The 13,197-nt window shown below is 34.7% G+C and overlaps 1 protein-coding gene across 3 annotated transcripts in view; it reads right to left on the bottom strand.

Annotated features, from left to right (window-relative positions):
- Nucleotides 1-2,505: 2,505 nt before the first annotated feature.
- FREM1 (FRAS1 related extracellular matrix 1) overlaps nucleotides 2,506-13,197 on the bottom strand; it is a 257,613-nt gene continuing 246,921 nt past the window's right edge. For all 3 annotated transcript variants that reach the window (XM_063696367.1, XM_055350801.2, XM_055350804.2), the window contains 2 exons: nucleotides 8,449-8,534; nucleotides 2,506-5,922 (listed from right to left, as the gene is read on the bottom strand). In XM_063696367.1, coding sequence (XP_063552437.1) covers nucleotides 5,723-5,922; nucleotides 8,449-8,534 — 286 coding nt within the window. In that variant the 3' untranslated portion in view covers nucleotides 2,506-5,722. The remainder of the gene's footprint in view (nucleotides 5,923-8,448; nucleotides 8,535-13,197) is intronic.

Raw genomic sequence — 13,197 nt, 5'->3', positions numbered from 1 at the left:
GATTTGTGTATCATTGATCACATCTGAAAGCAAGACGTCCTGGGGTTTTAGAAAGGACTCCCTTAGTCATGTGGATTCCTCTGAGAACTGAAAACACATGTTGAACACAAATGTCCTAGCACACAGGAAAGTTCTCACTTGTGATATGGCAACTTAAAACCCTAATTCTCCCACCCCCAGCTCCTCCTTCCTGCTGGGGTTGGTTACTGGTGAGAACAAGCACTGCTTGAAGTTGTCACCCTATTCCAAGTGTGGTCAATACTATTCCATTGTAGTCAAAAAACATCTTTTGTATGACTTGAATCCTTTAAAATGTATGGAGACTTATTTTATGTCCCAGAATATGGTCTGCCTAGTAAATATGTCATGTGCACTTGAAAATAATGTACATTCTGCTGTTGTTGGATAGAATATGCTATAAATTTCAATTAAGTTAACTTTGTTAATAGTGTCCATGCTTCTATACTCTGATTTTTCTGTCTACTTATTCCCTCAATTATTGAGAAAGAGGTATTGACATTTCTGACTGTAAGTACAGATTTATCTATTTTTCTTTGAAGTTCTACCACATTTTGCTTCGTGATTTTAAAACTTTGTTATTAGTAGGCAGGGCGCAGTGGCTCACACCTGTAATCCCAGCACCTTGGGAGGCCAAGGTGGGCGCATCACCTGAGGTCAGGAGCTCACCAGCCTGGCCAACATGGTGAAACCCTGTCTCTTCTAAAAATACAAAAATTAGCCAGGCATGGTGGCGGGTGTCTGTAATCCCAGCTACTCAGGGGGCTGAGGCAGAAGAATCGCTTGAACCCAGAAGGCAGAGGTTGCAGTGAGCCAAGACCACACCACTGCATTCCAGCCTGGGGCAACAAGAGCAAAACTCCATCTCAGAAAAACAAACAACAAACAAACACACAAACAAACAAAACTTTATTAGTACATAAATGTTTAGAATTATTATGTTCTCTTGATGTGTTTTTGTTTAGAATTATTATGTTCTCTTGATGTGATTATGTTCTCTTGAAGCTTATGAAATAAGCTTCTTTATTCTTGGCAATATTCTTTGCTCTAAAATTTGCTGTGTTTGGTATTAATCTATCCATTCCAGCTTTCTTTTGATGAGTTTTAGTATGGTATATCTTTTTCCATTCTTTTACTTTTAATGTGTTTATTTATGTTTAAAGTATGTTCCTTGCAGGCAGCATATAGCTGGATTCAAACTTTTTTTTTTTTTCTGTAGGATAAGTTGAGATTGACTGCTTTTGGAAAGCAAAAATACACATGGGGATAGAAGCGAAAGGTGAACTCATATGTCATTGCTTGGAAAAAGTGTTGGGGGTTACCATGAGGCCTTTAATGGAAGTGTTGGTTGATTTTTGTTCCTTTCTGTCTTAAGATAAACTAAACTTTATTGCCTAACAGAATATAAGACCTATAAAAACTGCTCAAAATGAAGTTATATGTGTAAGTTATGAGGATAGTATATTCATTTCCTGCACAATCCTGTTCTAAAGGCTTGTAAAATTAATTTTGAGAAAATCATGGTGTTCTGCACATTACAGACATCCAGACACACTTTGCCATTAGTAATAGTCCCTCCGTGATTGATAGACAGAAAGGAGAGGAAGATCAATAAGACAGTACCATAAATTTAAAATATGTCAAATCAGCATTTCGTTCCCTTTAACTAACTATATAAACAAATAAACAAAAACCCCGGTGAGACCTGGGGCAAAGACTGAGTAATGTATCTTGGATAAGCAAGAGAAACATATAGCTACATCAACCCATTTATAGCTTTTTAAAATAAAATTTATATGGTGATTTTAATCACATTTTTATTGAGATACACTTCATATAAAATTTACCATTTAAAACAGTATACTTCAGTGGTTTTTAGTATATCCACTGTTTCTGCAACAATTACCACTACAACTATTATAACTCCAGAATATTTCCATCATCTCAAAAAGAAACTCTGTACCTATTGGCAGTTAGCCCCGATCCTCCTTCCCCCACCTGGAAATCACTCATCTATTTTCTGTCTTTATAGATTTCTCTATTCTGAACATTTCATATAAATGGAATCACAAAATATGTGACCCTTTGTGTCTGCCTTTTGCTTATGATAGTGTTTTCAAGTATATGGTGAATTTTATTATACTCATCATTCAAAGATGAGCATATTTTACTTGAATATAATAAAACTATCTGCTCAGAATGCTAATAGATATGTGGAATAATTAGAAGAGATTCAGCCTAAAATGTGGAAGACCTCAGTTCTAGTGCTGATTTCTTCACACAGTAACTTTCTCTGTTGTAACATAAGAGTATTAAATAAGATGATATCAAAGGTATCTCTCTTTAATTTCTATTATTCTAGGAATCCCTAAGATACAGAGACATTTACTCATCATTTTGGAAAAAGTAGTTGTTACAAAATCAATTAACTAGATATAAAAACTTTAGTTCCTAACTTGATTCTGGAGACAGAAAATTTGGGACGGCTGCTATCAATAACACTTTGACCTGATTAAAAGTTAGGGAGTTAATATCAGTTTCTTAATCAAGAAAGAAATATAACAAAATTCAGCCTGAGCTGTTTGTATCTGTGTGTTTCCCTTCAATTAGGAAAAGGGATAATGTAATCACTGATTTCCACTGTGACTTCCTTCCTGATAAAAAGCTTGAGGTGTAAAAAGCTATTATAAATTTGCATATATATGCTATGCTTTTATACTTCTGTTTTTATCTTATTCCCTACAATAGCTCCAGTATCTGGAACAATGTCAGTTGCATGGTTGGCATGCCATGTTCAATATTTGTCAAATGAATGGTGGTTGGATGTATGGACACATGGAAGCGATACAACGAAAGGCTGGTCTGACCAATAAAGATAAAAAACATGTTGACTTTTCTCCTCCATCCCTTACTAAATAGAATCACTAAAATCTAAAACCCATGTGCCCCCAGGAATAAGATAAAACGTTAAAAGCTAAAGGAAAGTGTCTCAGAACTTAAAACAAGTTTATTGATTTTGCTACAACACTAGATGTAGTTCATTTAATATGCTGCTTTGTTGCAGAAATTAATCAGCACCAGTTTATGGTTTAAATTATACAGTAACATAATGTAAATTAAAATATGTGCATATCTTTTTGGTTGTATTAAAAATAAACAAAAACAGAAATCAAATTAATGTCACCTGGTTCATTTTCACCACTTCTTGGAAGGAGATGAAATGATTATCATATGTTGCTTAAGTTTATTTTTAGCAAATAGATGCTATGTTTTTGTTAAAGACCAAACAATCAGAAGATTCTGAAAAGCTAGACACTATTGAGCTGGACTGATGCCCCTGGACACAGTGGGCCTTTTCCTGAGGTGGTATTGAAGTTTGGGGAGAAAATCTGGGTACATTCAGGTCCTTCTTGACGCTTTCCTTCCTAGCTACCATCAGTTCCCATCCTCTTCTGTTCAACCCATCTCACCTCTCTCTCCTGTAATCTCTCATTCCCATTCTATCCACTACTCCAATTCCTTCCTTCCCACTCCCATCAGAAACTATCAATCAAGGCAGAGGGAACCTTGACAATCATTTACTTCTTTTCCCCCTGAGTCAAAGCTCAATTGTAAGAATAAAATGAAGGTTGTGATGAATACCGCCCATCACCCAAACTTGCCTGAATTTCTATTTTTATCTTCTTAAAATGACTTGGATTTTCCAATTTGATTAATGCTTTCATGATCAGGAATATTTTTAAATATTCTTGTAGCGTTTCTAATTGTTATAAAAATCAAAACACTGTTTATGCTAACATTTGCAATTAGTTCAGTATCATTTATCATTTATATTGCAGAAATGTGTAATAAATCTGCCATGCTGACGAGGTTCTACATAGTTGACATAGTTCTAGATTTCCAGTTTTAGACGGTTTATATAGTTTTAGAGTTCCAGTGGAAGGAGTGGCCCTTGAATCCTTCATTTTTCAAACTTCTACTTCCTTCCTAGGACTTAACCCTTTAGGTAAACAACTATTTTTTTCTTTAGCCCAAATCTCACATTTCCATACTGCAAGAAGCCTGTGGACCAGAAGGAATTTGACAGGAGCTGGTAAGAGGATAGGTGTGGCATCTTTTGGTTAAATGCCAAAAACTGCTTGTGTCTCACAGAGAACCTGTACATTATGCCAATCTGGAGCCCACCTGCGACATCTCAGGTGAGGACCCTCTGACACTATAATTATGTTTAGATTTAAGTAATAGACAGAATATCTGGATCATATTCCAATATCTCTTTCTAAATGTTACTATTAATTACAACCTTGATAAATGAACTGAAATAAAAAAAGCTTGCCATGTTTTTATATCCCAGAAACTGAACTGACTTTCTTCAAGCAGTTTTAGTGTCTACAACACTCAAGGTATTTTTATAATAAAACCAGCACCAGAGCTCTAGCCTAATTGATAACCCCATTTTGATTCTGAAGTTACACTGGTGCTCATAGAGCAAGTGACATTTGGCACAACCATATTTCTCAGTGATTATGAAAAGAGAAAAACTTTAAATAAATGTTTCAGACATTCTAATTTCCTATAACTGTTAAACCTCGATTTCAGAAGGGAGTTCTGGTAACGCTGCAACATACTTCATTGTTACAAAAATGTTCCACTCTCCTGAGATTATGAGTTAATAAGGTACCTTTCCATTAGAGAATCTAGTTAACATGGCATTTCTGCAAATATTAAAGATTTAAGGTGGCTCAAAATTCCCCAAAATCCTTTCCGAGAATGTAGGCTTTCAGGGGCTCTGTTTTCAACATTATTTTTCTCTGTTCATCAGCACAGTTCATCAGGACATTTCTGAGGAAGCAGTATTTTTCTTCCATATGTCAACCATCATTCATATATACTCTTTATCCCAAGTGTCCTTGAGAAATGCTTGTCAGTACAATAAACACAGAGGAAGAGATTATGTTACTTGAAATTTCTCATGACTCTGTAAGGCTGGGGAAACCCAATCATTAGCTTTGGGATGGTACAATGCCAACATTCAAATTGGAAAGGGAGATCTGTTTCATGAATAGTGATGAGTAGAACTCTGAGTACAGCCAGCCCCCTGAATTCTTACCTGAACTACAGCTTTGTAGATGAGCCTCCACCTACAAGATTCTTTCATCTAAAGTCTTTCTTTTTCATCATAGAAAATTCTCTTTTTCAACCCCAGCCTCTAATCTTAGATTTCACATTTAAAGGGCTCCAAAGGGACAACTTTGTGGTTCAACTTTGGTTTAATGAACTAGTAGAGTTAGCTTCACTCAGACTAAAGTGGTAGGAGCACCTACGATACATATTTCAGAATAAATTCATTAGAGGTAATGGGACCAAAATTTTTTTTAAAAAAAATCCAAGGACTATGAGACTGGTGCTCCCTGAGATTTGGAATGGGGCAAGGGTGAGGGTCTTCTGGAATAAACAAACCTTACACTTTATAATACTGCTGGCATTTATTTTAAAAGGTATTGAGATACAAAAATTGTATCTTATCTTGTAAAAAATATTTATTTATCAATCTTTCTGGCACTATTAAAAATTTTCACTAGACAGAATCACAAAGGTATACCCACTCAATCATAACAATTTGTTTTCTATGGAGCAATATTAACAGATCCTGTGAATAAACAGGTGACAAATTCCAGGTGGCCACCTGTAGGGTCTGTTATATTTAGAGTTTTCTGGAACACATATAATTATGAGGTTTGGCTCTCCTACAGTCTTTTGTTTGCCATTTCCCTTGTCTTTGAACCAAAACACAGCTCTTTCCAAGCTTGGAGCGTTGAGAGGGCCCTCTTCTCCCATTGGTGAAGGCAACAGGTTCACCACCAATCCACTGCCAGTGGCCAGCACGCACTTGGTCATTCAAACCTAATGTGAACCAAAAGAATGTGCCAATTACTTTTATTGCATTTATACTTAGATATCATATCCAACTGTTGCTCTAAGCTCAGTTATCACATGCAAGTGTGGGCCCAGGTTCTAAAACAAGGGATAGGAACTTGGAATACTCTAAGACACAAACGGTCAAACAAATCCCAGTCCAATTCTAGCTCTACCACTTACTTGCTAGATGAGCATCTTTGGGCAGGTTACTTAACCTCTCTGAGTTTCAGTTTCCTCATCTAAGGAATGGGCATAAAAATAGTCCATCTAGGGTTGTTTTGAGGATTAAAAAAGATAATGCATGTAAAGCTCTTGGCATATATAAGTGTTTAATAAATGGCAGCTATTATTATTATTCATATCATCCTACATGCAGAACTCCTATCACAGGGAAACAGATATTCTCTTGCCTATTATTCTTCTTCCTCATTATTTAAATGTCCTGGTTTTCATATTTGAAAGTAGCTTACTATGTATTCTTTTGAGTCTGGAACTTAAGATGTTTCAATCTGCTACAATTCCAATAAAAAGCAGATTTTCTCGACTTGCCTCTCTACCTCCACTGGCAAATTTTGCAAATTACACTTTAATGTTGTAAAGCTTCTGTAATATTTTCTTAAGCATTCCTCTACTCACTCTCTTTCATAACAGAAATAAAAAAGAATAAAATGAGAAAGGAACTCCCTGCCATAGCATGATCCGACATTCCCCAAATCAAATGTGACCATGAAAACAGTCCTAGATACATAACATTTTACCTTCCCCCAACTGATTTTCAGTCCGTATTTTTGGGTGGAATCAAATGAAATGCTTTTGGTTAGGAATGCCCTCCCGGAATTATTGATTAGTGACATTCTGCCTAAGCATACTGTGAGGACAGAGCCTTGCAATGAGTCATTACGGATGTAGAGAAAACTTATCCTCCAGCTTGTCTCTTAATACTCAGTTCATTTCAGAATTTAGGGACCCACTGAGTACTGCAGAAATAGTGAAAAGCCAAGAGAGGGAACTATTACAGTTCCCTCAAATACAACGCCTTTAAAGAGAAGTAGTGGGGATACTGACTTTGATGTGCCCTGAAAATTCTGTTTCTAAAGTGGTTCAAAAGATTTGTTATTTGGCCGGGTGCGGTGGCTCATGCCTGCAATTCCAGCATTTTGGGAGACCGAGGTGGGTGGATCACCTGAGGTCAGGAGTTCGAGACCAGCCTGGCCAACATGGTGAAACCCCGTCTCTACTAAAAATACAAAACTTAGCCAGGTGTGGTAGTGGGCACCTGTAATCCCAGCTACTCAGGTGGCTGAGGGAGGAGAATTGCTTGAACCCAGGGGGCGGAAGTTGCAGTGAGCCAAGATTGCACCACTCTACTCCAGCCTGGGCGACACAGTGAGATTCTGTCTCAAAAAAAAAAAAAAGATTTATTATTGTGAAAACTGTAGAAAATATTAAGACTTCAGAAAAGAGGGAATAAAATTAAAATCACCTATATTTATTATTATTATTATTTGAGACAGGGTCTTGCTCTGTTGCCTAGACTGGAGTGCAGTGGCACAATCATGGCTCACTGCAGCCTCAACTTCCTAGCCTCAAGCACTCCTTCCACCTCAGCCTCCCAAGTAGCTGGGACTACTATTAGCTGCCACCATGCCTGGCTAATTTTTAAATTTTTCATAGAGACAAGGTCTCACTATGTTGCCTAGGCTCATCTCGAAATCCTGGGCTCAAGCAATCCTCCAGCCTTGGTCTCTCAAAGTCCTAGGATTACAGGCGTGAGCCACCATACCCAGCCTACCTATAATTCTTGACTGGAGGTAAGTCATTTCTAATTATTTGGAATATATACATATATTCATATATTATTCATATATATATGAATATACGTATATATTCCAATATGTAAATATTATATATATTTACATATACAAATATAATATATATTTATATTTATACATACACCATATGCATATAATTGTTTTTATTCTAAATTACTTCATACTTTATATGGATGTGGACCCTGCATTTTCACTTTGCACCTTGCCATAAATGGAATACACTTTACATTTTATATGTAATATAATGTGCATCCAACATATATTTGTTAAATGAATTAATAAACGTAAGGCAATTTTTCATGTCTTTATTATTTAATGGCTTGCAAAAGCATTAAATCTTACATATTCCTTCATGTGGCTATACTATATTTAACCATTCTTTAGTTATAGCAATTTCTAATTTTTTGCTTTTAGAAATGTTATTGCATTGAATTCTCTTGCCTGTCAATCTGACCACATCCCTATTTATTTCTTTGGGATAGATGTCTAACAGTGAAAGTAGTGTGTCAAAAAAAAGGTTTAAGATGAGTTTTAAAAGATAAATGGCTAGATCTATTGGTTGCCTATTATTGTAAACCACTATCATTTAACCCATGGAAGGAAGTAGCAGGGTGGTGGTGCCTGTTTGTTTCATGTCCTTGCCTCCCTCCTCGGTGCAGCCTCCCTCCCAGATACTTGCCTATCCAAAAGGACTTTCTCCCACCAATGTCCCAGAGCCACCGCATGTGCTGCCTGGAGAATACAGTTACAAGGTTGCCCAGGTATCTACGTGCAAATGAAAATGAGAGTATCAGCAACAAGCAGTTAACATTTCTGCTGATATGAAATGCATAACAGAAATAAAAGTAAGTTTAAAATACACAAAAAAGTATGTCTTTAAAAAGAACTTTCTAAGATTTTAATAGTGCAGTTTTATTTAAAAAGTATCTGCAGGGTGGGGGTAGGTGACATCAAAGAAAGTGATGGTTTATTATAATATCTGGGCTTTACAGCATAAAACATCGATAGGTTTTCAAACATAAACAGTAGGTTTCAAACATCTTTTTGGAAAATCAGCAACTGCCTACTTATAACAATTACTTATTTAATGACAAAATACTATTCTTCTCATAAGTGTATTTCTAGCTGGTATAAATTTGGCAAATACCAAGTTAATTTGATGAGTAAGGTAACCCAAACTAACTATTTAGATAAAATTACTTAAGGTTTAAATTTGGAGCTTAGTGGATTTAGCCAAATAAACACATTATTATGACTTCATTATACTCAATGAAATGAGTATAGCCCCAACTGTCAAACCTTCATATAATGCACAGAAATTAAAGTGCTTGTTTTTACAAACATACGTAAAATATTTTTCACAAAACAGAATTTTTTTATAAATTATTTTTGCAGCTAACTGAGTTATTCCTAGAAGCGATATTTGATTGTGCCTAATTCCCCAGCAGTGCTCATTAAAACCTCTTTAAAAATGCTTTAAGTAAAAAGCCACTAAGTAATTCTTTCTTCTTTAAAAATAAAAAAAAGAAAGTTTCAAACAAGAAACAAATATATCATGTATACATGTATCATAACATTACATTGTACCCTACAAATACATACAATTATTTGTCAATTAAACATTAAATTTTAAAAAATAATTTTAAACACTTAAAAAATCAAACAAGGAAAAAAATTAAATCACCATGATCTTTTTGCCTGGTTAATATCCATTGATATGAAAAGAAAAGTAGGAAACAAAATTAGCAACACGTTCGGTTAGATAGCTGTTAAATTTAATTTTATTTATTTTGCCTATGTCTTTTCAAAATTCAGATCTATTTCTCTGCTTTTCCAGACTAGATATGGTGAACATAATTTGTCTATTTTTAAATGATTTCCCTCTACTAATAACAGTATTTTGCTGCTGTCTGATGCAATGATGATTTCTAGGCCTTCTTAGATATATAAGGCTCTTTGCCCCTCCACTGAATGGCCTTAGACCGCTGGATTGGTTTTTGTGACTTGGCTCTGACCTCATTATTGACTCTCAGCTCCCGTCTGACAGTTACAGCAGGTATGATGAGGCATCTCCTCTCCTCCCCTCCCCATCACATCCAACACGGTCACTCTAATGCGCTGTAGGCTTAGAACACACAATATGAAACTTGTGTTAAATATAAGCTGAGGGAGGGCTTGAGGGACTGTCCCAGTCACTATGACATTTTGTACAGAGCATAAGAGACCAGGATTCTACTTCCTGATTACCCCTTAATTCCCTGACTGAATTCCCTAATTCTCTTACTGAACTAATTTGCTTACTGAAATTCCCTAACTTTGCAGCCTCAACTTCAGCATCAGGATATAATGGGTTTTATTCAAGGATATTTAACATCTTCTCTAGCTTGAAGATTCCTGAAGCTATCTTTAAAACAAACTTGGTAAAATCCATTTTAGCTGCCCAAGTACAATTTCGGTTTTCTTTTTGACTCTCCAAAAAGCAAGAAGTTCCAAAAGAGTGAGATGGGAAGATAGCTCTGCTTCAAGATAGGTAAAATGTTAAGAGCATAGTTATTCACAAAAGAAACATTTAGGTATTCATATGTTTATTATTTTAGAAAAAATCACTCCTTTTATTTTATGCTCACATACATATAAAATGTGGTGGGTATGATCTGTATAGGTGTATATATGGATATAAAATTATAAATAGGTACACATACACAAATATTTGTAGTATAGAATTAGAAACAGGAGCTTTAATTTTTCTGGTTATAGAAATAAACATCTACTTCTCTGAAAATTTTTGATTAAGTATAGGTAGATTTCAGGGTAACTCTAAGGATAGGCCAGCAGGGGTTCCAGACACTCCTGCGGGAAAACAAAATGGCTTCATAGATAATGCTCTATAATAATATAATTACCAAATGTACAATGACTGCCTGAGGAAATGAGCAGATGAGATTACAACATGTAAATTCAAGAAGTGCATAATCTAGGAGTCTGGCTCCTTTGACTTAGAAAAATAATAAAACACCACTGGGGAGGAAAGAAGACTAGAGATAAAGATTAAGTTGAGTTAGCAACCTGGTTAGGGACAAAGGATAAAGCAAAATTTGCTGTCCTTATGGAAATATGGGTGTTGTGAATGACCCTCTGTAAAGGACTTTCAGAAAGATTTGTTAAATGAATGTATCTATAAACTAGGAATTTGATCACACCTTAGGTTCGCCTTGAAAGGTTAGTTTGATTCAAATCCAGAGGAAACTTAGGATCCATAATTTAATAAAAATCTTATATGTGTTTGCAGTGAGAGAAAAACAATTATTAACACATAATTTTGAAAATCTACTTTGGGTTACCTCAAAACATAGTTAAAATAGACATACTTGTCAGTACATCTGTGATGAGAAACCTGCTATACTTAGGGGACCTGTTTTAGAGAGTATAAGGATGAAAAACTAAATTCTATCTCTTTCATTTACTTCCTTGTATACCTGTAAGCAACTGATTTCGCTTCCTTGAAACTCTTTTTAAAATAAATCCATAAACTGTAGATAAGAGAAGTGATGGAAGGATCAAATAAGCTAATGCATGTGAAACAATTTCATATACTATAAATATAAAAGTAAGACATTATTGACAAGGAGGCATGTAGAACTACAGTCAGGCTAATATAAAAGGGTCATGGGTGAAGGTGCTTAAAACCAAGCTGCAGATGAAATCTTAGATGAAGTGCATGAGAAAGTATCTATGCTTTTAAATTAATTTAGGCCTTAAGTTTATTATTGTGATGGTCGAATGGTACAGTATTCATAGATACGTGAAGAACTCATTGCTACTCACCAATAGAACCTAGTCACAATTATTAATAGATGAAACAATAAAATGAAAACAAAAGATGATGGGAGACTGATGTAGGTTTGTCAACATGAGGGTATCGACAATGTTATAAGTTGCTATTATTTCATAAAAAGTAGTTTTTGACAATAAAAAGCTAGACTATTATAATCTCAGAATAAAGAACAGTCCTTTAAAAAAACACACTTGGCAATGTGACACCACCATCTATGACTGAATGGAAAGATATTTCTCAATACTTACTGTCCTTATTTTTCTCATACATTAAGAACCAATGAAAGCTTCATTATAGACCAGTTACTTGCATTGGCCTTTAAGAACCATTGGAAGATGAACAAAAGATAGCTTCTAAACTTCAAGGTGGGAAGTTCTGTTCATCTACATTTTATCAACAAATCCCAGCAACCACCTAATCTTGATAACTTTGGCTGGAGTATAACTACTCTTTCCCTTAATTTTGTAAGCAGAGACACCATAGTATTCTCCCTTTTGTTGCATACTGCAATCTTCTTCTTGCTAGTTTAGATAGCTTTTGATCAACATCAAAGCCCTTTCCTCAAGGAGAAAAAAAGACCAATACCACTACTTCTACTGGAGCTTTCAGTGCATTACGACAAACTAAATGACATCTAGTTAAGATGTCATTTTAACAGCTTAACCATCTTAATGATGGAAGAATGTCTTATTTGTTCTTTAACATGTAGCACTAAGGAAATATATGTATTTAAAGCAATTATTATTTGTAAAAATTTTAATATTTTATCTTATTTGATACCACCAAATTATCAACCAAAAAAACCCTGAAAGCCACTGATTAATGTCTCTGGTGACTCTACTCACAGTTAAAACATGAAATACACCAGTGAAGAAAAAGGTGGTTTCACTAGTTTTTGAACACACTTTTAAAACATTTTATTCGCTTTTAAAAAAATCTGGGTATAATTTACATATAATAAAATGAATAGATTTTTAAATATTCAATTTGATGAATTTTGCCAATTGTATACACATCTATTTAATAACCACTTACAATAAGACATTGAACACTTCTCTTACTTTAGAACGTTACCTCATGCTATTTTCTAGTCATTCCACAATCTTACCAGAGATAACAGTTTTTTATTTCTAACATCATAGATTATATTATCTTATTTATATAAATGCAATCATATAATAAGTATTCTTTTGTGTAGGGCTGCTTTCTCTCTACGTTCCATTTTTGATTTATCTACATTGTTGGAGGTTTCAGTATTTTATTCCATCACTTATAAAATAATTTATCAAAAATTTATTCTCTTGCTGATGGAGAAAATATCAAGTATTTCTAAACATCAATAACAAAAAACAAATGACCCAAATTAGTATTATTATGAATGAAGTTATTATACAATATTTTTATGAAGCTTTTTTAGTATATATTTTTATTTCTTTTAGTTAAATACCTAGGAGTAGAATATATTAGGTCATAGGGTAGATGCATATAACTTTATAAGAAACTGTAAGACAGTTCTACAAAGTGATTGTACCATTTTACACTTCTACCAACAACACATGAGAATTATATTTGCTCTGCATCTTTATCAACATG

This window comes from Gorilla gorilla, chromosome 13, assembly GCF_029281585.2.
Source record: "Gorilla gorilla gorilla isolate KB3781 chromosome 13, NHGRI_mGorGor1-v2.1_pri, whole genome shotgun sequence".
Lineage (NCBI taxonomy): Eukaryota > Metazoa > Chordata > Mammalia > Primates > Hominidae > Gorilla > Gorilla gorilla.
The sequence above is the reverse complement of the archived record's forward strand: the minus strand, read 5'-3'. Positions and strand labels throughout refer to the sequence as shown.